Raw genomic sequence first — 27,889 nt, 5'->3', positions numbered from 1 at the left:
GAAAGTTTCAGGTAGCTTTGTGTGTTTCATCCTGTCGCCAGTCACATGACTGTCTCATTTAAAAGCAAGTGGTTCTTCATGGTCATTGGTCACAAAGACTACTCATACTCAAGGAACTGTTTATGGTAGAATAAGAGATACCTAGAAAGAAAAGAGAAAACAAAATGAATTACAGTATCACACTGTATCAGACTGTGTACCACTAATGTTGTGTTTTGACTTTTACCCTTCACTATCGAGTACATCCTTAATGCTAGCCTTGGTGATTATGGCATCATCACATTTGAACCACTGATCCTTGTGCTGGCGGATAAAGCTGGTGTAGTGGCCACTCTCTAATGTGCCTTGGTGGTTGACCACAGCAAACAAGGAATACCTAAAAAGAAAAAAGAAAAGAAATGGAAAAACTGAGTTTTTAATGCAAGAATATCCCATCATCCCACCAGTAAATGAGCTCGTTCGGTTCAAAACCCAGTACCATTAAACTTTAAGGTCATTTTTCACACTATAGAGATATTAAGGAAAAAACATTTTCACAAACGACACAGTATCTTCCCAATAAATGTCCTGGAAAATTAAAGCAGTTGTAGCTGCAATGGATGAAGAAAACTAAGCAGCTTTTAATAGGCTTCAAATTGATTTAATTAGGGGAAGTCACAGCCGGATGGTTTGGGTCATTAGCATGTGCTACTGTGTAAGAGTCTTTGATGTCATACAGCAACAAATGCTGATAATTTAGTGATATTTCGTGAATTTTGCTAATGCAAGGTACTCACTTATTGTCATTGTTTAATACATCAACCGACTGTTGATACTGCCCGTTCATTCTGCTCTCTTTACTGTAAAAGACAAAGAAGACAGTTAATGTTTGAGGCAAGTATAAACTTCCTCAAAAATCCACTAGGTGGCAGAATACTACAATCAATGAAAGCACGTTGGTTCTCTGCCTGTAACACTAATGATGTTTCAGTCTATGAGCGGAGCTGAATGGATGCAACATTCAGGGGTGGGGCAAGACTGCTGCTGCATGCTCTAGTGACAGTGTATATTACTAGGGAGCATTTACACAAAGCATGTCATGAAATGTAATAAATGAATTGGGAAGGTGAAGGCTATACGAGGAAAAGTATTTTTTCCCCATTTGGATCTTAGCTGCCAAATATTTACTATAATATATATGAAAAGAAAAGCTGAGGGCCTCATTAGTAGTAGAAATGAAACATGTAGACTTCAGCGATCATCTAACCTGGACGCCATGAAGGGTGTCATGTCCAGCTCTAGGGGGAAGGAAACATACGTGGTGATCTTCCTCCGTAGTTTAGCAGAGTGCTCAAACCGCTGGAGAGGGCCAGAGAGGGTTGATGAGAAGGGAGACGGGAAAAGGAGAAGTGGCAAGAGAGAGAGGCGGGGGGTGGGGAAACCAATACTATATGTTTAGAATTAACAGGCATCATTTTTACAAAAAAACAAAACAAAACAAAAAAAAAACATGAGTGAAATGTATGTTTTCCACCCTGGCTGTCAAACATTTCCATATTTGTAATGAGATAACAAGTGAGGCTGATATCCATCTAAGACAACATTACTGCAGCCTACAAATACATTATAGGTCTCCAGTATTGCAATAAATAAAACATGAAGATAATGGAGCACCATATGAGTCATTAAAAATCATAAATGTCCTGGGACACTGCACAAAGGTGCAACACTGTAGGAGGCAACAACAGCTAAATTGAATTATGAACACACCTACGCACATGTACCAGCCAGCTAAGGCACTGCATAATGTGAACCTTGCTGACATCAGATGAAAGGCTGCATACACACAGAGCAAAATGAATCATATATTAATGCCACTGCAATATAGAACAAGTACAGATAATTGAACAGCAGAATGCATTGGCATGAAGGCGGAAAGGAGGGAAAGTTCACGTCAAGATCAAATGCATTTGTTTTCCTCTGGCCTGCAGTGCAGTCTCTAACTAAAGGAAACACAGAGCTAGTCAACCTTATAGCTTGGCATTAATGTTTACATCCTGTCACGAGCGAGGGCAGGTTCAAGATTCTCCTCCGTGCAGCAAAAAAGCTAAAAAAAAAATAAAAATGGGTAGCACGATGGAAAGAAAAGTAGTTCCTACATAAAACTGCTCAAATTGCTGCTCAAGTTTTTAGGGGATGAGACCTTAGCATTATAAGGAAATACTTATTAGCTCAATTACATATAAAAGCATGCAGGAATCTCATCAACACATGCACACATTTGATTTTAAGGGTGAACTTTCCTTTTAAGTCACACAGCTCTTTTAACTATTTCGGAGTGGTGACAAAATTAGACGTGCGAATGTTAGATCCTCAGATTAGCCTTAAATAATCAAACTGTCAGACAGTGACAGACAATGTAACGAGTGATAATTGGCAGCGCATGGGTGACTCACTTTGAGATGGAAACATGCTACGATGGGAAGCTTCTTCATTGTCAGCTGTTTGGTGGACTCCTGGTAACTATGGCAACCACCACATTTTATTTTGGCACTGCTTCCTAGATGCTCAGGTCGCGTAAACCTGCAGAGTGAAGAATGCAATAAAGAGAGAGGGGAGAGATGACGTGTTAAAACGTGCAGCCAGAAAATGGATATGGAACGGAGGCATGAAACGCGAGAAGCAGGAAGAAAGATTTCTGCGTGGAGTGTTTCTGGTTGTGTTAGATGTCCTCTGAATGTGGAGCGCACTAAGCTGTTCTCCGTATCAGTGGAAGAACATGAAGGTCTGTATAATATGCCTGCTTGCACGGTTTTGCTGCAGCACATACGCATGTCAGTTTGCCTAACGCAAAAGCCCATGTGGTGTCGTCAACGCCTTTATCACCATGGCAATAACATCAACCAGTTCTGTAGCTTTAAGAGACTTGCTGCAGCAACTAGAGATGTGTGAGAAGCTGCAGTAAAAAAAAAAAAGTCAGCAGGAGAGGAGGTGAGAAAAAGAGAGGGGGAGGATGAGACAAATGTGAGTGGTAGAGAGTGAGGGCAAACGGGAAAAGAATGAAATAAGATAAGGAGAAGAGGAAAACAAATTGAAAAAATGAAGAGGCAGTAGAGGAGATATGAGAGGTCACACTCCCTGGTCAACCTGGTGATGGGAGAAGATGAGATTCAAGGATAACACGGCTGTTGTGCCTGAATAGAAACTATATGTGACCCCCTGTACATGTGCAGGGGTGGGGTGAATGTCTGACTGCTCCTGAAAAGATGCAGGTGGACTGATAAAAGCTTATTTCCTTTTAAATCAGCGCAGATTAATATGCCTACTAGGAGCCCGATAAACATGTAGCATCCAACCTGAGAAGGGTTTTGGTTTGCTTTTGCTTTTTGTTTATGTATTTTACATCACACTCACTGACACATCCACAAGTATTTTTAAAATCAAGAAAAAATGTTCTTCTTTGACTCTCCAAAAGAGAAAAAATGCCCACAGAAACATTTATTAAAAAACAAAACACAAAACAAACAAACCTTCATTTACATAAAAATGTCAAAAAACACTTAAAATGCAAAATGCCTGCAAAATCAGCAGGTGACAGTATAACTAATTCCAGCACCATGCTGCCAGTTGGCCCTGCCGCTGCCACTATAATCCATAATATCAGTTTTCCATGTCTAGACATAAACAGGGAGTATCTGCACCTTATATGGAGTTTTCCAGCAGGCCTTTTTTTCAGTGGCTTTAAACAGTTTTTCAAAATGTTAAAGTGTTGCATTAAAAAACACAAAGCAAAAGAAAGCACTCCTGGGGAACCTGGACTGAACCTTATGTATGAATGAATGAATATATACCTGCGCAAGCAGTCTGTGAGCGTGGTGGATCCTGACAGGTGACTTTCGCCATTAACTGTGCTTCCATCCCCTCCAGGGCTGAGGGGCCAAAAAGGCGTGGAAGAGCCAGGAAGGTCCAGACTGATGTCCCAGAAAGGGTCTATCGTTGTGGAAACCCCACTACAGGGGAAAAAAGAAGAAGAAGAAGGGAGTTCAATTATAATGTTTAACTATTAGTGTGTGGCTTTGTGTAGTTTGGCGTCACTTGGCAGGATGATGACATAGATGGTAACGAGTAAGATTAAACTCCCACAGCCCCCTTGAGATTCTGATCATGTCTTTGTTTAAGGCTGATGGAAGACTGAATGTGCGCATGTGAATAATGTCTACACAGTTGTTCCGGGTTCATCTGCAATTCAATGATGTGTTACGTCAAAGAAAATGGCTTTGCGTAAAGAATTTGTATTATTACAGCCCAATAAGCGTGATGGACTGCAGCCCAGGCAAAACAGAGGCCTCAAGTGCAAAATGTGTAGAGTATACATAAATATATATGCACAGGGGTGGGCTGCCAAACATTATCAATGTTGGTTAGATGAGTCATGGTTTTGCAATACCCAGAGCAACCAGTGGGTGGCTAGCAAGGCAAGCAGACATGCATTTATGGCAATAGGAGATCAGCTCTGCAGTAATTTGACACCAGTATGGCACTACTTTAGTTTGAAAGCCTTTGCTGATGCATTTTATTGCTTAAGAGCTTACCCATTATATTCAAAAAGTGATTTTAATGATTATGAAGGGGCGTGATTTACTGCCACGGTGATGCACTGTCATGAGCAGCTCTGCATCAGCAGTCTCTACTTTCACAGTGGAGGCAGGTAATGTCACAGTAAGCTGGGCTGGGCTTGCCTGCAAGTCTGGGTGAGGTGCTTTCCAGTTCAGTGCAGCGTGCTAGTGTTAATGTGACAGGACAGCTCTAGGGGGAAGCAGGCAATGCTTGGGTTGCGCTGCTGTCTAGACAACCTCCATTAAAGCAGCTCTGCAGGGACTGGGTCTTTGAATAAGAGCGCAAAAACCAATGGTTCCCCCACTACTTGAAGATGACAGGAATATGTGGAGGATGCATGAATGAGTAAATGTTGGAGGGAAAAAAAGACAGAAGGCGTGATGCTGCTTCAACATGAATGCTTAGTGAACATCTCGAGTGGGATTGTCTTTCAGCAGTCCCTTTCCATTGCATCATGACGGGGGTTTTATCTGACCCCCCCCCCACACACACACACACACACACACACACTTACTGGCAAACTTGACAGGTAACATCTGATTGCAGGCCCCCGGTGAAGATTTGGTCAATGATGCAGTTACAGTGGTTTGGATTGTTGGCTTTCTTGCCATTGTCGTCTGTTGACCAGAGAGAGGAGACAATATGAACACACATGACTGCACACTGCCCACCTCTTTAGCACATTTAAAAGCTTCACAGTGCCTCACTCCCACTTCACAGCTCTTTATTCTCTCTAGCCAATCAGGGTAAGCCTTTCCGTTGTGGCTATGACTGAGTCAACCTGTCATTGCACTGCAGCAGGGCCTATTGACATTCCTTACACTACTTGCTTGCTGTCCCGTTGGTACATTGTAAGTCTCCTTCAGTATGTTTCCAGTGAAGTAAGGCACTGTTGTCTGTCGGTAGATTTTAGGTATAATTCGATATGCCAAATCAGAGACAGTAGGTGGCTCTGTCTCCTAACACTCCCCTCAATCTCAGCCGACACTGTTTTTACCTGCGTTTACTCACTTAAGTCGAACTGGAATTTCAAACTAAAGTATTTATGGGCCACAAACTCAATAAATAAATAAACCCATTAAACTAATTGTGTTTAAGGACGACTTACTGATAGTGTCTCCTTTGCAGTGCCTATGCAGTACATCCAATGCTGCAATGAGGAACTCATGGGCATCTTGCTGCTCGTAGCCTGCGAGGTGGCGTGCATGAGTCCACACCAGGTGCAGCAGCCGGAATGGAATGTGGGGCGAACGGTGGCCCGAGTAGAACTGGGAGAAGGGATGAAAGATGGGACAGGTGGGTGAGGGTGAAGAAGAAAGGTGGTTAGCCTATTTTTCCAGGTGTTACTAGGTGTGTTATTTTATCCACTTCATTCCAGTCTCTTTTGGCTCTTTTGTAAGCACTTCATTCAACAGGTCTTGCCAGATATAAATGAATTCTAACAAAAGTTACAAAACAGAACCAGCTCTGATGACAGCAAATCCACAGAGAGGGAAAGTGTAAGACACAACAGAGGCAAGTCAAAGCAGATGGGTGGGGGAAAAACAGGGAGAGTGTGCAGCAAAAATATCCATCTGTTATGTGCTGGAGATCTCTGGCTTGCTGTTGAAATTGGACTGAGAATTCAGGGCAGGTCAGGATGGACAAGCAAGTGACAAGGCAAGTACCGGCAGGGTGCAAAAACAGTGCAACGAAGTTCCAACAAGACCTCATTAATGCCAGAGGATCTCACATCTCGACGTGCGGATAATGCGCGCACGTCGCTTTATACTCCTCAGTTTTCTCTGAAGTCTGATTGAGCGGTGAAAGAAAAAAAAATGCTGAGCTGACGTCTCTTTTTGAATCTTACAGACTCTTCTCCTTTTCGGCAGTCTGAAGGTGGCTGACAAACGAATTACGCGACAACACGAAGACAAGAATAGGGGAGAGGAAGAGGAGAGAGTCGCTGATCAAAGCAGGCCACACCTCCCCTTTTCAATCCAAAAAAGCTGCCTGAGATCACGCAGGTGCCTACAGAGCCACAAGATGACTTTTGATGAAGATACAGAGGGGAGCTGGATGTAACCTATGAAACAAGGCTTAGGCACAAAAAAAAAAAAAAAGACTGCTCACGTGCCCCGGACTGTTTAAATGTAAAATCCTGAATTTTATGCCTCAAAGACACTTCATGTGAAATACAACTGAACAGTTCAGCTAACTGAGACAGGACAGACATGTCTGTGTGTGTTGCGGAGGTGGGGGGCTGATGATTCAACTCGTTATATATTATAACACCACTTGCCAACTGTGTGCCCATATACACTGCAAATGAGAGGATGTAAGAAGGAAGTGAGACAGTGTGGGAGCAGAGCAGGCAGTCATTACGTAAGACTCTGGGTTGAGTTTATTAGATGTAAAATGCCTATTTTCTGTTGCATGAAGAATAAACAGTTAAGACTTTTTAAGGGCTACGTAATTTAAATCTGGCTGAGCAGATTCAATAAAGGTGTATAATTACTGCATTGTATGTTGCACTCTACATTCCTTTCAGGCAGCATTTCTTCCCTTGTCTCTGCCTCCCTCTTTGGACTTGACAAAAGAGCACAAGAGTGACTCAGCCTTTTATGGCAGAGAAAACATTCTGTATTGCATGGTTGTTAAAAATCTCTAAAATTATAGCTGTGTACACAAAAAAAAAAGATGATAAAAAACTAAACATTCACAAACCCATTTTCTTTGTGCCATTTACCAAACCTATCTAACAAGTTTGCACATGTCGACTGTGCGTCGTACCTCCTGAAAGAGCTGCGACATCTCACACACCAGACAGGAGTTTGATTGCATCTCGCACTTGTGTCTGTCGGAGAGAAAGAAGTCTCGTAGCAGTGGTGTGTGTGTCAGAGCCTGAACGATGCAGTTCATGAAGCACGTGTTGCCCAGATTTATTAGCCCTCGTAAACCTGCGGAACAAAAAGGGAATAAAAGAAGAGGGAGAACATCAGGGCTTTGAAGGTTAAACACGGCAGTGACTCCAATTCGCACTGGTGACGATGAAGAGATTTTTAAATCATATTTATCTTTGGACTACAGTGAACTTCCTTGTTCAAAAAATAATTCAGTACATAAACTATTTACAAGTCTTTTTCTTTTTTTCAATGCTCTAAGCTTTCGCTCAACTTAGCCAGACAGTTATTCCAAACCCAATTCAGCAATGTTTTAGCCGTTAGCTTTGGGTTATCTTCATGCTAAAAGGTGTATTACTTACTATTCATCACTCACTGAGTTGCATTGGGTTTCCCTGGGCCTGTTATTAAGAACTAATTCCATAGTATCATACTGCTACTACCATGCTCTACCATGGAGGTGTGACCAGAAGATGAGCAGTGCTTCATGTTCACTAAGAGCTCTTTCCAGAAAGTAAAATATTTATCTCAGAGTCCTTTAAATGGCATTTGGTAAACTCTGTGAGCTGTCATGTGTCTTTTACTGAGCGATATATCCCTACAAAGGACTTCTGAAGATGACACACATCAAAATTCTATGCTACTGGGAATACGCGTTGCTTTTATGCCTTTAACCTGAGCTGTGGCTCGACAGAATTTTAATCACAGAGCTCTGAAGAGTTAATTGGATGTCACGCTTTTGTACTGGCATGTAGTGTAAATTGTGAAACAAATGCACCTTGTAAGAATATAAAGTCAAGTAAAAGGTTTGAACACTTCTTTTACATTTAATAAATTGAGTTAGATTTGGTTTTTAACACTAGATTGATATATAAAAGGCTGGTTCATGTATTTAAACATAATGAAGTTATGCATAAAAGCCACCAATGCTTTGTGATCCATTTTTGTTTGGCTGAAAAGTTAATATGGTGTTGGGTCAGGTATGCCAGCAACACTGTGTGCAACTTGGATGTGTTCCCAAAGCTTTGAATGAATTCATTTAGAGTGAGAAATGATGGCCAGAAGAACAGGTGAGACACAGCTAGATCTTGGGTCTAATCCAACTGACCAAGGTTTGGTTCTTGATAAGAGTGCTCAGTGAGCGCCTAAACAATTTAGACTGGTCATGGTGGGAACACACACAAAGACACCAGTTCCACTGCCCAGTCAGGTTGACCAAGCAAATTGTTTGAAGGTATAAAGAGAGTGAAGGCTGGTGGGAGACGGGGCGGGGAAAAAGGGTAAATTACTACATGTACAAAATTAGAGACACAATGGAAACAACAGGAGGGGTAAAAGCATGGCAAGAGATAACTCCAAAAAAGGAACAAAGAGAAAACAAGCTATGGGTAGAGATAGACACACATTCTGATGTAGTGTGCATATATCTGGGAGGGAACACTGTGTCCTGCCTCTCCCAGTCCACTGCCTGCGGGGCTGCCCAGTCTGGTTGACCTTGAATATTACACCTAAATGCATGAGTGACTCCAAGCACACTTGCGCGCACACACACGTACACAAACACACAAAGAGCCATGGAGAAAACCCACAGCAATCACAACTACGATGAGAAGAAAAGCTGTGCAGATTAAGACGTGCAGAATACACAGTGCAATCGATTGCCCACCTATGGTGCAGTTTGTAGTGATTTTCCTCCGCTTTGGATTGTGTCGTAATAACTCTAGCTCCCTCTTGGTCGGCTCCCACGTCGTGTACTTCTCCCCTATGCCTGTGGACAAATGTGACGGGGCAGAGATTACCAGGCTGCTTTAGTTTAAAAAAGAGAAAAGAAAGAAAACTGTATTAATGAAAACAGAATGCTATACCTTGCAATTTCCATGCTTTCCTCTGTTCCTCTTTGGCAATCTGCTCCATGTCTTTGTCATAAATGTAGTCTTGACACACAAAACAATATATTCCACCATATAATAGGTCTATTGCTGTAGGAAGGAAGGAGGGGGAAAGAGAGTGAGTATTAGATTGCAATCAAATTATAAGTATTTTTTTTTTGTACAGTAATAGACATTTTGGGGGGGGGTTAAAATGATTATTTTGCTGTCTAAAACCACTGATAAAACCAAGTGTTACCATCTTATTGCTTCCACTAGAAAAATGACAGATGTGAGGCAGGCAGTGATGGAAAAGGTGTATTTGTCTACCACCCCCACTTGTGCTTCCCATTAACACAACCCAACTTCTTCCATTTTCAAACTCCACAGCAACAATATTTCAGCTCTGTTGCTGTGACAACCCATTTTTAGATTAACCGGACATCTTTCTGTTTTTGGCGCTACTCACAATAAGAAGGTGAGCTAATGCATCATGTAGAAAAACCAACCGGTGTATATGTGCTGCTCAGTGTTTTGCAAGGGCGTGAAATAAGAAAAGACAGTAAAATATATATAGAAACAGGATGCTCCACTGCATACAACAGCACCCGGTTAATGAAGAAAAATTAGAATAATACAAGTGGCAGAGAGAGGAGGAAGACAAGGTCCTGCATAAGGCATGAGAAGCATTTCAGCACTCGTGCTGAAATGAGTAAAGCATAAGAGCAAAACAGTAAGAGGATGAAGAGGTGGGGAAATGAGGTTGATAGAAAAATAAGCAGACAAAGAAGGCATGAGCAAAGTCCTGTGAGTGAGCCTGCTAAGAACGGGAAGTGAAAATGATGGGTACAGAGCACTGAGAAGGGAGCTTGACATCTAGCAGTGGAGCAGACAAGGGAGTTTGGATTAATTTGATTAGAGGTAGAGAGGAACAGAGTGCCAGTGTCAGGGAGGCACCTGTGGAAAGCTCAACGCTAATTAAGACCGCATCCCCGCACACAGGACGGAGTGTGTGTGTCTGTGTGTGTGTGACCAAACTGCTGAAATGGATTAAATCAATTAAAGCCATTAAGATGTGTACAAAACTGTTCTATTGTCTCTGTTGTTCCCACATTTAATTGTGCTCATCAGGGTGATGTCAAAATCTTGCTCTTTAATACCTTTGTCTTATTTAGCATAATTGGTATGTAATGTTGAAGCTACTCTTTTTGGTAGCACAAGATTAGCAAAAGTCTACCATCCCCTTGCTGAAGAAGACTGCCAGTTTAAATGTGACTGGGACTAGGCACTCCCACAGGAACTGTAATGCAATGCAGTCAGCATCTATTTTGCCACTGGTCGTGAGAATAATTTAAATATAACCAACTAGGGTCTTAGAGTGCGTGAGAGTGAGCAACTTACCTAGATTGTGTCTCTTGTTTTTTGCGTGTTCGTGGATGTGTTTCTTTGTAAAACAGCCAAAAAAGACGCAGTAGAGACAAGAGTGGAGTCGGTTCAGGTGGGCGCCACACATGTGACAGATACACGACTTGGCCTGGGGAGAAGGACCCAAGGGATTACGGGGGTTGGGAGAGAACAGGGGACAAAAGGAATTAAGATCAAGGCAGGAAAGGACAAGTCCATAATTTTGAGAAAATCCTCTGAAGCAGGACAGAGCTTCGAGGCCTAGTAAAAGTATAAAGAGCAGAAAAATAAAGTTCTATCTTCAAGTGTCAGACAAACAATTCTGAGGACACAAAGCTTGAATGAACCTGACAGGAGGACAGACTAAAGACTGCTGGGCCTGCTGACAAATCAAACACAGCGACAAATTAATTTCACAGTGAATCTTTCTGTATTAAACATGTGCAAGCCATAAAGGGTGTTGATGCTTGACAGGCACACCAGAGGATGCAAACAATGTGCGGGTAACTCACTAACAGCAATAGGTGTGTTGCCAGTGATTTCATTCATAACATGGCATAACTGGCAAACATGCAAAAAACTCTTCCTTAAAGGAATCAATGTAGAATAATAAGCAGCAACTATAAAGCTAAAATGCTAAAGAGCATGAGTGACACAGAGGATAAAGGACCTGTTCTATGAACACAATGTGTAGAACTATAGTCCTAAATAATGTGATCAGCAATAGAGTAGGACAGAACTGCTTGACATGCAGGTCAAGCATTTAAAAAGGGTGAAAGGTCAACATGAAACTACTATAAATAAATATTAGGGGTGCAACGATATTCGTATTGATATTGAACCGTTCGATACAGTGCTTTCGGTTCGGTACGCATATGTATCGAACAATACAAAATTTGTAATTTATTTTATCAACTTTCCTTCTGACGATGCTGTCTGTGTTGAGAGCTCAGTGAATCTGCGTTCGACTACTCCGCCTAGGCTCGACAGTGCAGCCTAGGCGGAGTAGTCGAATGCAGATCCACTGAGCGCTCAACACAGACAGCATCGTCAGAAGGAAGAGCGCAGGGCAAGCTAGCGAGACAGAAGTTAAGCTCTCCTTGCAACATGGACCTCCCCCACCCTCATTCAGATCTGGCGTTTGGAATTATTTTGGTTTTCATGTGACGTATGACCCTGAAGGTAAGCGAGTCATGGACTAAAGTAAAACAGTATGTTGGATGTGCCACGCAATGCTCAATTACATGGGTGGGAGCTAGTGTGTTAGCGCAGTTAGCTCGTTAACGTGTTGGCCGTCTAGCCCCATGCACGGGGCGATCGGCGGTAGCTCATTAACGGAGATTTGTCGTGTTGTGGCGTTAAGGTCATTTCAACGAGATTAACCTGAAAGCACTAGTGGGAACACAACGAATATGACTGCACATTTACGCCGACATCATCCTAGTGCAAAGACAAGTGGAAGCAGAAAAAAAAACAAGCAAGCATGCTATTAACTTTAGCCGAGTCATTTAGACAGCTGTTAGCACATGATTCTCCTTATGGGGACCTGATATGTTTAATATGCTGCTGAGAATATAGCCCAGAAGAAGCGGATAGTATAGCTTTTATTTTGGAAAGAGACATTTCTCTGTAATAAACTCTTTTCCAAAGATGAGTGATTCCTCAATCAGATACAGGGCTCGCAAAATCGCTAGCCCGACGTCCCGGGGCTAGCGATTTTTCCAGTCGGGCTACCAAAATCTATCTCTGCCCTGCCCGTCGGGCTATTGTAGGAAGGAAAAATATATGTCAATGCTTTTGCATTCTTTCAGAAATGTCGCTTGGTAATTATGTAATTGGCATCGGTGAGCCACTGTCAATATGTGACATATTGAAATCGCGTTTGAATTTGCGCTTGCTTTTTTGCTTTCACTTTGCAATCGTGCGAACTGTGTATAGAGAGCGACAGCACTGATTGGTGAGTGATGATAATTTGCGCACCAATTCCTCTGACATCGTCTTATTAATCGTTAGCTTACTATGCAAACATGACAAGTGAAATCTCCCGCAGCTTAAACATGTGAGAGGTTGATCGCGCAGAGAATCGCTGAGCTTATGTGAGTGTGTGTGTAAAAGCAGCAGGATATATATTTGACTACGATGACCTGGATGACTGAGAACCTTCACAGACAGATATATATTTTAGTTCTGCTGAGCCAAATAAGACAGGTCAGGGTGAAGAAGTGACAGCCAAAGAAAAGCTTACCACAAAACGGAGAAGTTATGACAAATCAGACTATAAGGCAAAAAGAAAGTGCAGCTTTATGGTTTCATGGACAAAAGAATTTCTGTGGCTGCAATATGACGAGCTAAATAACCAGGGCTGCACATAAGTGGTCCGCAGGTGCGCATTCGCTGTCAAAATAAAAAACACGCACAAGGGTTAGGGTTAAATTTAAAAACTGTACTTTTGAGTTAAAATATATATTTATAATTTTAATAAATGACAAATTAAAAAGGCATGAACATTTTTTTGTATCGAAAAAATATCGAACCGTGACACCAAAGTATCGAACCGAACCGAACCGTGAATTTTGTGTATCGTTGCACCCCTAATAAATATATAAATGCAGTATTAATGATCTAATTAAAATCAGAGCTTTGTCTGATCTTTGTTTGTTTATTTAGGAATCTAAAGGACACTACAGCAGAAAGTTGTCAGCATGCCTTTTTGAAAGGGAGAAATTGAATAAGGAAAGGGAGGAGAAAGAAAGCAATCTAATCAAAGCCTTTTAGGGTGCAGACCTGATGCAATGAGTCACCCACTTAGAGGGGAGATAGCACAAAAAGAGCTGTGAAGTAGGTGAAGATACCGAAAATAAAAGGAAAAAGTACTGACCAGACAGCTTTCGGTTTTACACTTTTAGGCACAGTGTGTGAAACTAACCTCACCCTCTACTTTATAACTAATGCTACTGCATATAAACTCAGCGGTCCCGCGTTATGTTGTCTGCCTATTGTTAACTTTGAATTGGGATTCAAAAGCATAACCTGAGACACTCTGAAAAACATAAACCATCATTGTGCCATAGAAATAAAAAAGAATTTAAAAAGAGGTCCAGTCAGTTTTGCCTTCTTCTTCCTGGACAAACCACATATTAGAACAGTGAACAATGAAATGGTATTATTACACAATTATCAAAGATACCACTAATAATGCAATTCCTAAAATAACTAACTACAATTGTAAATATGTTCTGTAGTGAAACTTTGTTCCCATGACAAAGAACTGGGCAAAGAAGTGGGACGTTGAATTGGGCTCCTACGGGCACATTAGTTTCAGGTCTGTGTACAGGTTTTGTGTTTCAGGAAACTAACATTATAGCTGCAAGTAACAACGCCGTTCAGCAAGGCACAGTTGCTAAAATCTCATCTCGCCGCTTGGTATGGCTATGCATTTTGTTTCCAGTGGCCCCTAAAGGTGAAATGCAACATTTTTATGCTTCCTTAAAAATTAACTTTCTGTCATGTGATATTTGGACAGAAAGTATATTTAGACCTCACTTCCTGAGACAAATACCGTATTTCCCGGACTACAAAGCGCACCTGAATATTAGCCGCACAAGCTAAAATCAGGGGAAAATCCTGTTTTGTACATACATTAGCTGCACCTGACCAAAAGCCGCAGGTGTTTCAATGTTGACTTATGTAAGAGAATATGCACAAAGGGAATTGTCAGGAAAGAGATGGCTGTTTGGAGACATCACTTTTATTAATATTTTGAAAAACAAGTTATGGGTACATATTTGCATAACTTTTTAGGTATATGTGCACGTAGCGGTAATTACAAGTACGAAACATGTACTGTGCTTCATAAATGAGTAACAAATGTAGTACATAACAATAACCTACAGCACACCAGAAAAATAGATTCGGACTACCTTTTAGGCTCAGGTGCAGTGACACGGCTTTAACAAGAAGAAAAGTCAGTCATTCACCACCATCTTTCTCTTCTTCCTGCGCACTAAAACCACCAAAGTCCTCTCCTCCAGTGTCTGATACGAACAGGCTCAGGATGGCTACGTCATCCACTCTCAGCTTCTTTCATTCGTTGTCACTTTCAAAACCAAACAAATCCTCGTTGTCAGTGTCAGAGTCGAACACCCTCTGAAGGGCCGTGGCGGTGTCTTCCTCTCCATAATGCAGCAGTCCAGCCCTTTGAAATCCGTTGGTGATCATGGATGTTTTCACACTTTTCCACGCTGTCAGGTTCCACCGGTGGAGTTGAGCATAACTTGCTTTTCGCAAGTTTATTGCCGCTCGTCATCCACGACTCCCGCTGAACGCGTAGCGTTAATTTGAAGTTTGTTTTTCGCGCTACTTGTACAGCACTATGTTGCCTGGCGGATGGACACGTGACCAACATACCACTCTTGAACCCCGATACTGTGTGTCTGATCACATGCCCTCCTGCCAGTCAACGTAGTGCCGTACAACAGCGGAACAAACAAAATAAATCCTCTTATGATATCACAAAAATCTTGGACAATCCATAGAAAAGCCGCACCTGACTAAAAGCCGCAGGGTTCAAAGCTTGTGCAAAAAGTAGCGGCTTATAGCCCGACAATTACGGTACTTAAAAAAAATCCTTACAACTCCTGCAAATGGTGATTTGAAGCTCATCTGCACCAATGTTCGAAACAACTGGAGAAAACAAAAAAATTCGCAATCACCAATATGGTGAAAACACCTCAAGCTGAATTAGCCACAAGCCCACAAATTCAGCAAGTCACTTTCAAAAGCCAAACGCCCCTAGAGACAGTCTGCTCCATTTACATTATATATTTCCTTTAGGCATTATTATTAGATGCAGCATACATTTTCAGTACAATAAACTTTCCTTTTTGCTTATTGTTAGCTTATAGTTAATGGTAGATCAGGTGCCTCTGAACCAGTAGTTATGCTGCTACAGTCTCAGATAAAGCATCTTCTCTAGCACATCCAAAGGTTTTTCAGTGGGGCTGAGGTCTGTATTCTAATGGCTAACCCATGTGTCAAAATGACTCATGCTATGTGGACCCCTCTTTCACAGGCTGAGCCCGATGAATCTTAGCATTGTCATCACAAAATAAGCTTAGGGAAGAAAAAAATTTAAATGATGGAAAAACCTGGTTATTCAATATATTCAGGTAATCAGCTGACCTATTTTCTTGTTGAACCTAGTCCTCCATTCTAATGAAAGGCTCTTTCTTACTTTAAAGTATACCTGGGAATGGGGAAAAAATAATCCTGATGATACAATGATGGTTTATTCACTGTAGCATTATCAAATGTGTAACGTGTCTTTTTCTTTTTTTTTTATTGTTTAAATGGCAAATGAATTACCTGAGTCACTTTCTTCTCCTTCTCCAACACTGATTAGTTACCTTCTATTCACCTTAATCTGGCTTAATGAATACCACCATGACTAGTTATAAAGTAGTGATGGATTGGTCAATTTAAAGAAAAAAAAAATCAGTTTGGACTACATACACAATAATTTATATAAAAAATATTGATATTGGGTGGCAGTGTAATGATTCTCCCACCTATAGCACATATCCAGATTTAATACTTGATACCCTCTATTTCTATCATTTCTCTTGTCAGCTACTTGCAACAGAATTTTAACAACAGAAGTTAACACAACTATTTCATATGTTAACAATAACAGAAATGCCGCTGTTAACTGTACTTGAGGCATTATGTTTTTTTAGAAGGAAAAAAAACATTTGGACTGAGACCTGAATCCCCGCAGAGATGATTTATCAGTGGGAGTGGGCAGAAATGGTCACAAATTGTGTAGGAGCCAGTGGTTGCAGGATAAAAATACCATTCCTGTGCAAAATTCTACTGTCAGAAGAGAAAAGAATTCAAAATTCACTTATCTGATTTGCAACAAAATATGCTAGTCAGGATGTGATCAATGCGGACAGTACCATGCAATGACACAGAGGTAGCCAGCAGAACTCCCAGTGCGGTCTATGTTTTGGATAAGCATTAGTAGGCATGGGCTAGATTGTGATGACATTGCAGTGGAGGGGATATTCACGGTTGCAGGCACTAAGCTCTGTTTTTATTCAAATTGGTCTGTGAGGCAGCCAGCTTTGAATGGGCAGAAGGGGCAGCACCAAAGAAAAGCTCTATGAGCTTGGTGAGTGAATAAGGAAATGAACTAATTACGTCACTTAAAACTAACATCTACAACAAACTCTAAATCTTTAAGGTCGCATGTAAAACATATAAAAGGTAAAATGGGAGACAGTAGTAGTAGAACAGATAGAGTGAAGAAGCAGTTCCGTTTTTAGAGTATAAATTAAGCCCTAAATACACCAGTAAGAAAAGCTACTCACTGTACTTAATATTAATAACATGTTTTTAACTGCCTGTCCAAACTCATCCCACCAGCAGTGATGTTAATCCCCATTTCTCCACTGCACCATAGCACCAAAAACAAGAAACCCTGCTAATGCCACGCCTTACCCTACTCCTCACCCTCCCCTACCTCAATACATCTGTATTGGGCAGAAAATCTATCCCTGTTCTCTGCCTCTTACAATAGTTCACAGGCTGTCTACTCCTCAGTGTCAGCAGTCCTGCATCTCTGTCTGCACCTGGAGCTTTTAATGTTCTATTAGATCAGCTATTGATCAGCCGCTGGCTCAGATGACTGGAACAAGTGTCGGGCAGGTAGCAAGCTCATGTTCGTGCTGCGCTAGGCTGCATCTCCCACCTGGGATGCACGCTCTTTGAGGGCGGTTAGGCTGTGCTCTGAGTGAAGGGAAATGATGCGCAAAGTTGCTGATTCATAGAAGAGCAGATTTAGAAAACCACCGATTTAAACGACTATACCTCCAATCTATTATTAGCATGGGCAAAAGAGGGCATAATGCTTTGTGGAGTCCACCGATGCTGTGTGGGGCTACTAGCAAAAAATGACTATGATGGAATAAATATGAATCCTCCAGTGCTCTAGATCTAACTTCACAAAAGTGCCATCAGTACGTCACACTTACTCCAAGCATTAAGGGTAATGCATTCAGTTATTCAAACGTAGCCAGTAATGTGATGAGCTGTAACTGAGGAGGAGAGAGAATGATGACAACAATTATGATGTGGACAAAGGTCTGGCTCAACGGAGAACCTTCTTGATGCTGTAAAGAGAGGAGCAAGGAGGGGAGGGGCAACAAAGTCAATACAGACTAGAGAGCAAAGCTATATGAGAACAGTGACTCACCATGCTGCCTAGCACTCATAAGCCCATGCATGCTTTTCAACACACACACATACATTAACCGTAACTGACATTAAAAGTGCATACTATAAATACGCCTGAAAACACACACAGCAAACACAGACATTGTTAGACATTTGCTGTGGTACTTGGACACAAGTGTGCACATATACCGAGTCTTCTTTGACTCCATATTTAACAGGAGCAAGTCAACAAGAGACTATGGAAGGAAACTGATGGTGATGCTCCAGAACCGCCCTGCTTCTGACTGACCTCATGGGGCTGTTGCCTGACACTGTCTTGGCAGAATGATGCTGTAACCCCCCACCCCCACTATTTTCACATAACAATGCCTGGCCCACAACATGCACTTTCAGTAAGCTGCCCTAGAGATACACAACATGAATCTGTACGGTTTCACGTCAGCTCATTGCATGGCCTGTTGAAAGTGATATGAATGCTGTGTAGTCTTGGCTTGAGAATGTATTCCCACCTCATACATATGAATTTTAACTTGTAGGAGACATAAGGGATTGTTAGAGTGTGTAGTTTAGCCTCATACTGTCACATATAGTGGTATAACGACACAAAGCTAAACCCTAAGCCCTTAGTGTACAGAGTCTACTTTTCCCAGGAAAACGAAAAAAAAGACACACACACACACACACACACACACACACACACACACACACACGAATAAACAGTGTATGAAGGAGAACTCCATACTGGGGATTTGTGCAGATTTTGTAGGCCTGCTGAACACGTGATAATCTACATAATGAATATGTGAAAGTAATTAAGATCACTGAATAAGGGAGTGACAGTCTGCATTCTCTATTCTTTTACTCTTTTATTTAAGACATTAAGTGATGTGGGAGAAAACAGGAAGCAGAATGCAGCAGTGAAAGATGAAATATGGTATTTAATTAGTAATACTGTATTTAGAGATCGTCTTCTGGAATATGCATATACTTGGAAACCAGCCATACTCCCTTGAAAGGTCATTGTGAATCAATGCAAAAAGCTCCATCACACAAGAGCACAAAGCCAACTTTAATTCAATTCACCTCTTAAAAACAATAATAATTTATGAACAAGTTTGTTAAGCTGCAGAGATGTTTAACTGTCCAAGCTAACAAATTGCTATATGGTTATTGCAGCTATCAGATGCCCAAAGCCTGCTCTACCAAAATAAGACAACTATTTATTTAATCAGAAATTGAAGAGCAGCTTGTTTTGAATGGCACCCTTGGACTAATCATCAAATTGCGTGTTTTTCCCTTCAGCACCAATATGCCATAACCATCACTTGCGAGAAAATCTATAAGCACCACTGAACAGAGCCACAATGGAGCTATTGCAATATAGCTTCCTTAAAAGTGATATTACAGAACAGACCCAAGTAATTGTCATCCAAGTGTCTGATGCTATTGTCTTTCTCACAAGGAGAGAGAATGTTTTGTAGACATAATGTCAATCCCAAGAAAAGCTGTCACTTCAGTGAAAGGTTTTAACTATAGGGAATGACCAAGTGTCTACAAAAAAAAGAGATTGATTGCCTCTTGGTTCTGGTCAGCCGCTGGAGAGTGACTGACAGCTCATTAGCCAGATGGTGGTACTAAGGGAGGGCTGGACAGCAGCCTCATTGGCTGGCTCATGCCACGAACAGCATGCTTTGTGGCAGTGATGCCTTTCCAAAGCCTGCTGGACAGTCAAATGAGAAGTGTAGTTGAAGGGAGGACAATGAAAAGAAACAGTCTGTGGGAGAGGAAGAGGGAATCAGTCAAAGGGGAATGAGACCAATGAAATTGCAAACTCATGCTCTTTTTCCACTTACACAGACTCCCATATCTGAATATTCGGGTGTAAGGATCAATGAGGCCATTGCAAAAGATAATACCACAACACAAAAGCTTTTGTTTTGTAAACACCTATTTTTTTTTTTAATGTTCCTCTCCATTGTTTATCTAAGAGCAAACTTTCATGCAAAATCCTACCCATATGCTTAACCAACACTTTACATATGTGGCTATTATTTGTAAATTTTGTACCTACTTACTTAAAATTGCTTCCAAGTGGAAGATTGTTAACATTTGTCCTTTGGTATGTCTTACCAGAAATGAAAAAACCCAGAATAGTATAAAATGCACCTAGGGGTACAGTACAAAGAAGTTCACAGAGTATGTTACAGTTCCCTCAGGACACAGAGTATTTATGAGGCAAGACTTTCTATGACTAAAAAACTGGGAGGCAAACAGCATGTGAAAGGGGCACCACAAGGTGACACACCAGGTCCATGATTACTCTGGGAGGGGTTTACAGACCATTTGTTTAGTCTGACTCACTGAGCCATAGCCATGGTGCTTGACAGACCGAAACCCACATAAGAAGAAACCAAGGAGTGACAAAGAGCATACAGACATGGAAAAAACAGGCCTGGACAGGGGCCCAGGAACCAAAATCTGACATCACCAAAGCCACAGAGTGTTGCCTGCAAGCCAATCGGATGAGAGGAAAAAAAATAAATAAATAACTAACAGAAAAATAGACCATTTGATTATGCATTTCCCAGGATCCACAAAATCAAATTAATTCAGATAAAGATATAATTCGAAAAATAATAATTCAACCCATGTTTTATTTAATTCCAATAAATACTCAGCATAAGCCTTGAGTAACCCAACCATTTCTTTGTTCCATTTCCAAGTAGCCAGATTTTCTTCTAATTTTTAAAGTAGTTTTGAAAAACAGTTCTTCCCAAGGTTTTTCAGTCCTTATATCTGACCAGACCAAGAAATGTGATATTTTTTTTTTGTGCGTTTGATTGTTAAACCACTTCATAATGACCTATGTATCAATCAAGTATAAAAAGGCACCCGACTCAAGGGATAAATCAGTGCTCTAACTACACATAACAATACAACCCTTTAAATTGTGTAAAATAGCATTTTTACACCAACAAGATGATTCCCAAAAGAAAACTTGGAAGATTTGGCATATATTGTCATGGTGTGCAATGTGTCCTTAAAAATTTAAGACGTGACAACTGAAGCTTGAAAAAAACGAAGTGACAGACTTAAAAACTATCCAGGGAAGATGGATAGTATTAAAAGCCATGCCCTTAACAAACGGGGGGGATCCCACAAAGACCTCACACCGGACCTGAGAGATGTATGTGGCCCTTATTTTGATCCATCTACTGTTCACTGAAGCCTCATCAGAAATGGTCTCAGTGGAAGAGTGACTGTCAGAAGCCATTCTTAAGGAAGGGAAACTGGAAGAAAAAGCTGGGGTATGCCAAACTACAAAAGAAATCGATTTTTGGTTCAGGCTGTGTGGAAAAACAGCGATGACACAAAATATTGTCCTTCAACCTATTGAGAATTGTACAAATTCTATTTTTGCTTTATATACACTATATTTCCAGGCATGTATGTAGATGTTTAAAAAAAATAGCTGGACCTAAAGAAATGAGTAGCTGCTGAAGATTTCTGTACAGTACTGCACACCAATAAAGTTAAATAAAATATGAATAATCAAAAGAGTATTTGAAACAAACTTAATAGGCTAGACTTTAGAAGAACCATGGCTTAGCAAGGTTTACAAATAAAATAAAGTCAAGGTAAAGCAGGCAGCAGCGGCGTGGGCGCAGAAGAGGAAAAAAGCGTGATAAGAAGAGACTGTAGGAATAGATCCTGGCGCTAGAAACGTATGCTGATGAGTCAAGGAGCAGGCCTGTGATGCGATGGAGGCAGATCTGACAAAGAGATCTCCTCATAGCACAGAAATCAGGCGCTCTCTGGGATGGGCCGTGCCTCGGTGATTTTGTGCATGTGTGCATGCCAACTGAAAGAAGAGGAGGGAGAGACGGGCGTCGTAATTGTGTCAAGCCTTGAAAATATATCCGTTTTCTGAAATTTCCAGCAGCATCTAGCAAATGATTTATTTCTCATCTTCTCTCATCAAAAGCAGAAAAGCACAAAGGGGGGTTTGCACTTATGGGAAAGGTAGAGGAAGGCTGGGGGGCAGGGGGTGTGGTTTCTCAGATCATATATGATTTATCAAAACTAGAAAATACAAGTTCACTACTGTCAGCTCTCTAATCATTACTCTTTAATCTACGTAACAGCACAATCTTCAAAGTAGTTATGGTTGTAAAAATTCTGCCAACCCCACCCCACTCTGCTTTCATCCTACCCCGTTTCCACTCAACCTAGGGTAATATCTCTTGTTTAACTGTATTGCACAGACCCTCACTGTGGAGTAGTCCAGTAAATGAAATAAGAGTTCATCGTCCTGGATTAAGCAATGTCAAGATAAATAAGTATGAATAGAGGCATTACCACTCACAACCATGGCCATTCACAAACTATAAATTTTGAATACAACTGAAATAGATTAGCCTCAATCAAATGACACAAAAGCTGCTCTGACACCCTTCTGTCAAAGTCCACTTAAATGGAAATCTGGCAATTAAGAGAAATAAAATGTCAGGAAACAGCACAGAAAAGGTCCCACACGACATACCCATTTTAATCACACACAGAATTTAAAGCACACTAGCTTAGCATATCAAAAACAGAAGGGATTTGAAAGACAGAAGGGAAAGCAAACCAAAACAATGGTCTTTCCTTTCCAATCCTTTCGCTACCCAGTATGGCTAAAGAAGATCTTTCCACTAACCAGCATCTAGGTTCTTGTTCAAGGCTAAATACAATGAACCACAGACTTATTCATCTGGAATAAATCCACCCCGAAGACAAACAACACTGCATACTTGTTTATTCTTGCCATTTCATTTCACGGGGCATCTTCAAAACGCCCCTTTATTTGTATTTAATTGTTTTCTCAATGGACCGTTTGTGTCCCAATTACGAAATGATTTAGAGGCCATTTGTGATTGTGCAGAGAAGACGGTTGCTACATTTTTAGAACAAAATGACACCAGGCTTCAGGCGTGACAGAGTCTACAAAAAATAACAACATTAAACGTGGAGTTTATGGTTAATATTTCAACTGTGTGTCAGTAGCAGATTGCAGAACATTACACAGCAGATAAGAGTACTTGTCATTCCAGCTGAATGGGGAATTTGCTCTAGAACCATAATGCAAAAAATAAATAATCCTAAGGTCCTCAAAATGAAACACACAGAATCCCAGGCCACACTGGGTCACCACATCTCTCCTGCAGTGTCCTATTCCTGATGTTCAATCTACCGGGTTTTACCAGTGAAGGGTTGTACATTCAGAACAGGCGACAGCGTAAATGCATCACCTGGGAATTGATATTGGCTTAAGGTAGGAAGAGTGACAGCTTACAGGAAGGCTGCTGAGGACAGTCCCTTCTAAAAGAAGATGGGAAAAATGCAATACAAGATTACAAGATTATAAGGCACTTCTAAAACCAAAACCACACTCTCATCTTTCTAGAAGGTGCCTCTTAATTTACAGGGCTTCCCACCAGTGTAAGATGAATATGCAAAAGGAACTGCACAGATAAGCTTTTATCTAGTCAATGAATATGACATTCACAACATCCATCAGTGTCAGTGTCATCTAATCAAACCATTTTGATGCAATAAGTATTCAACATAAAGTCATACTGGTATCTAATGATCTTAAGAACAAACACAAAGTGGTCTCAACTTTACTTTTGTACCAATGAACCAGCACAGTAGTGCTCTGCATGTTACATTCGTTAGAAGCTAAACAGGCTCAGTGACAAGTTGTAAGGCACAAATATATCAACTAAGTAAAATGCAGAAACTTTAACTTCTCTTTTCTACCTGCTTTCAGCCGTATGTAAACATACTATTTCAATATAATAAATAGTCATATGCTCGATGAAGGAAATATAACAAGGTATAGCAAGCAAGAAACATGGAAAAAGCCTGCATGACTCTAAGGCTACAGGCGTATTGTGATAATTTGACATGATAGAGAATCTAGGGGGATACATTATAATGAAAAACTGAACTGATAAAGCACATGGAAATGTGGAGCACAGAGCATGAATTAAAATGCAATCCAGTCTGGAACTGAACATGTTAAACTGTACAGAAACCTGCTTGTCACTACTTTCAATGCAAAACCGTCATCTATCCTTGAGCACTTAACATCTAGCAGGATTGGGCCTGGATGACTGTTATTTATGCAGCATACTACCAAGCACAGATGGCGCAGGATTGATGGGAAAAAATAGGAAAAGAAACATCACTATACCTCTGATAAACTGCTGTTGTGTTTGTCTCAACATTGCAGACACATGGAAAGATTTATTAGACGTACTTTTTATGTGAAAAGCGGAGCTTGCTGCTGATTCAGAGACTCTGGAAGATATTATCTTGCAAAAAAGATGGTTGTGTGGAGCTGACAGGAATGTTGCTGAGACAGAGAGCGCTGCAAAACAGATACGGAAAGATTCCTCCCAAATGTATAGGACAAACCAGATTAGCCACCACTAAACACAACAACAGGAGTTTAGCCATAACTCTGTACATCACTGAGAAGTGAGCAACACCTATGACAAGTCATACTTTTACGACGGACTTGAGCTGCTGTTGAGCGCTTTCTTGTCTGTAGTGTGCCAAAGAAACCAAACAGGTTTTTAAAATAAATTGTAGCAGTGCCCCCCATTATACCGTCATGTATACATTTTCAGATGCTCTCTCACAGTTTTGCTTTATAATTCTGTCGTCTTGGGTGGGTGAAAAAAGAATTAAGACAGACAGGGTGAGCGCTGTGCTCAAGTTAAAGCATGTCATTTCAACACTGTATAAGCAAAAAAGGGTTACTGGCCATTTAGCACTATTTGCTCTAACATACCCGCAATGTAACTGAGCCATGCTTTTGGCTGTTCTACTCATGGTCCACCCTCCCCAACAGGCAATATTTCTGGCTGTAACAGTGCATCACAAACGATAAAAGGATGGGGCCGATGCCTCCTGCTACACTGGTTTACATCCAATATTATGTCCACTAAATGAAGGAGGCACTGAAGCGGGTGGGTGAGCGGGAGGAAAGCAAGCAAGCCAGCTCTTATTCATCTGAACTACCTGCATTATGTCAGTGAAGATGAGGAGAGGGGGGAAAGCATCAACTCACCAGCTCTGCCCATCCTGCATCACTGTGAAGTACCTATTTTATCACAACGGCATAAATATGCATTACAACATGCAGGTGAAGCATAGATGGCTTATAAGCAAGCAACAATCAAACTGTTGCTAATGCAAGGTGAAAACAAAGCCAAGCTAGACAATGTGAAAACAGTGGCTCAAAAAAACAAGAGGAAAGAAAAAGAAGAAAGAAAAGGAGTGAAAGGGTGGGAATATAACAGAAACTGCAGCACGGTCCAGTGATGACATCAGTGTAGAGAGATACTCGTAGCTGTGTAGGCCAAGCAGGTGTGGGATGAGCCCAAAAAGAAACTGGGAATAAAGCAATCAGCGGAAGCCCCTGAAAGCGACATGGCCAGGGTAGAGAAGAGAGCAAAATAAAAAAAAAAAGAAACACGCACACAAAAAAACAATGACCTAGTAAGCCCAACAGAAACCCGCTAATAACGTAAGGACTCTGTGTGTTCGTGCGAAGACACAATAGGTCCCAATTGGTGTGGTTACTGTTAACCCGTGACCACAACTCCAAAAAAAGGAAAGAAAAAAATCCAAGTTTAGACATCCAGCAAAACGCTCAGCTAATAGCAGATTTTCTCGAATTAACAGTGTTTCACTTATTAAAGACAATTTCAGTGTTTTAGTTAATTCTGCTAAGGATCCTACAGTATCCGCAGTTCACCAGGCAGAGTCCTGCTAGCTAAGTTACCGGTGGCTAACCATAGTACTGGCAACATTTGCTGCTGCAAGAGTACTTTCATTAAGATTTTGTGATTGTGCTTCGTGTGGGACACCATTTGCACTCCAGTTCTTTGTCTGTCTGTGCCACATTAAAAATTATTTCACTTCTGTTTGTGAGGCTAGCGTTGCAGTTCCTGTGTTTTTTGTTTTTTTGTTTTTACCTTGCGTCTCCTGGTCTCAGCAGTACCACTCCAAACAAAGCATTGGTATATGACTCGAAGATTTTGTTTCCAATTATCCACCTTATAACCGTTCACATGGGAGCACCCGGCCGGACTCATGACAGACAAAACATTCAGTATGGGTTTTTAGGTGACAATGAAAAGTCTCCTGGATTATTCACTTAGCTAGGCTAGCTAGCACGAATTGTCTGTCCAGAAATGGTTTCCGTTTGGAAATGGGACAATCGATGTAGTATCCAAAATGCTCCACGGGCATCTGACAAACACGGTCTTTGATTAACTAGGTCTAAATCTTTTCATGTAGTCATCAAACAGAATTATCACTTCACTAAAATTCTGTTCCCCTTGCTGTTTTGACAGTTGGCTTTTCGTTTAGCTCCACTTCCACTCTCACGATTAGTTAGCTTTCTTTCTCTAGTTAGCCTGCTAACACTCAACTACAGCTTCACAATGCCCGCCCAGCCTGCGCTATGATTTGCCACAAAAAATTACGTCACTACGTTCGTGTTGGAACTCGAATGGTGTTCTTGTTTTACAACCTAGAGTGTCCCGTAACCATTGACTTCGTCGATGACACAGGCTTGAGACAAACGCCTCCTGTCCCGGATAACGTGGAGTATATAACTGAACCAAATTTTACAAGAACGTTATTCTGAATGGTTCACGCTACATCCATGAGTGGAAGGGTTTGTTGCTTCTGAAATAAGCAATATTAAAAAAGAAAAACCTATTTGTTGCTGTCCTGTATCATGTCCGCCTCGGTTAGAGGATGTTCTATTGAGGCGATGCCTCTTTCTTACATAGTCACTCTTTATTCATGTAAAAGTTTCAGTTTATGATTGCAGTGCAGTTGAGTGTGTGATATAATAGCAATAGTGTAAAGTGGATTTTTGTTTATTTGAACATGTGCAAAAATCTCCAGCACATATTTGAAGGTGCAGTCCTATTAAACGTGTAACCCCTTTAAATTAAACAATTGAAGCCTACCACCTAGTGGATAAATTGTGCATGGGCATAAAGGATGCAAGGAAATTTGAAAATGTTTATGCCGAAATGACTGACATGAAAGTAAGACAGTTAGGGAATAATTACCCCTGGCTGAGGGCTCAAAAATGCAATGCTAATCTTTAAATATAACTATATGGTACACTGTATGTCAGCATTTAAAGCCTTGACAAACTCCATATGGAAGACCTAAGATTTTTTATAAGCTTTGTATGGAAGCCAACCAACAGGATCCAGTGGTCTTGTTGACAGCATCCTGGTCACCCACGATCACCAAAGGCAACAGAGGACCTTCAAAAGCGTTGGTAATACCTAATAGTCACAGCATTAAGGAGGTGGCTTAGTGGATAGTGACTTATAATGTTCTCATACTCGTGCTGTGTTTAGGAAAGGTGGTGGAGAAAGTTGTAAATGAGTGTATCTGCACCTGAGATGACGGCAACCAAGATCAAGCAGCTGGTCTCAGTACAGCCCTACTCTATCACACTAATTACTACCTTTATACATTATGAACCCAAGGCTGTGTTCTGAAAGCCTGTGTATGATTTGCATGATTTATTTTTATGATTTATTTTTTAATATTTATGAGAGGGTTGAAAAAGAACAGAAAATGTTTTTGTTTGTTTGTTTTGATTCATAAAGTGCTACTTTCTTACATTTTTCACTTGGGGGCAGTGTTAGCTAATTTTGCGCAACAAAGCCCACAATTCTGGATTTTATATACTGATTTCTAACTATGAATTCATTCCCACATTTAATATCTCTTCTTTTTAATACAGCCCATTTTGGAGAAGTCTGTGCAAGCCTCAAGCTTGTCATTGCTCTGCATCCCCTGTTGCTTATAACA

At 40.9% G+C, this 27,889-nt stretch overlaps 1 protein-coding gene across 1 annotated transcript; it reads right to left on the bottom strand.

Moving 5' to 3' along the window:
* Positions 1 to 98: 98 nt before the first annotated feature.
* LOC146633744 (ubiquitin carboxyl-terminal hydrolase 22-like) lies at positions 99 to 26,433 on the bottom strand. Its single transcript, XM_085351884.1, has 13 exons — positions 26,017 to 26,433; positions 10,748 to 10,880; positions 9,344 to 9,457; positions 9,145 to 9,246; positions 7,369 to 7,535; positions 5,705 to 5,864; positions 5,111 to 5,213; positions 3,831 to 3,989; positions 2,436 to 2,562; positions 1,247 to 1,338; positions 777 to 839; positions 227 to 376; positions 99 to 141 (listed from the first exon to the last, which is right to left on the bottom strand). Exons 1-13 carry the CDS (start codon positions 26,134 to 26,136, stop codon positions 99 to 101), a joined length of 1,533 nt encoding a protein of 510 aa, XP_085208010.1. The 5' UTR covers positions 26,137 to 26,433.
* Positions 26,434 to 27,889: the final 1,456 nt, after the last annotated feature.

This window comes from Diplotaxodon limnothrissa, linkage group LG4, assembly GCF_057381915.1.
Source record: "Diplotaxodon limnothrissa isolate DT_005_m linkage group LG4, D_limnothrissa_male_GT1.1, whole genome shotgun sequence".
Classification (NCBI taxonomy): Eukaryota; Metazoa; Chordata; class Actinopteri; order Cichliformes; family Cichlidae; genus Diplotaxodon; species Diplotaxodon limnothrissa.
The sequence above is the reverse complement of the archived record's forward strand: the minus strand, read 5'-3'. Positions and strand labels throughout refer to the sequence as shown.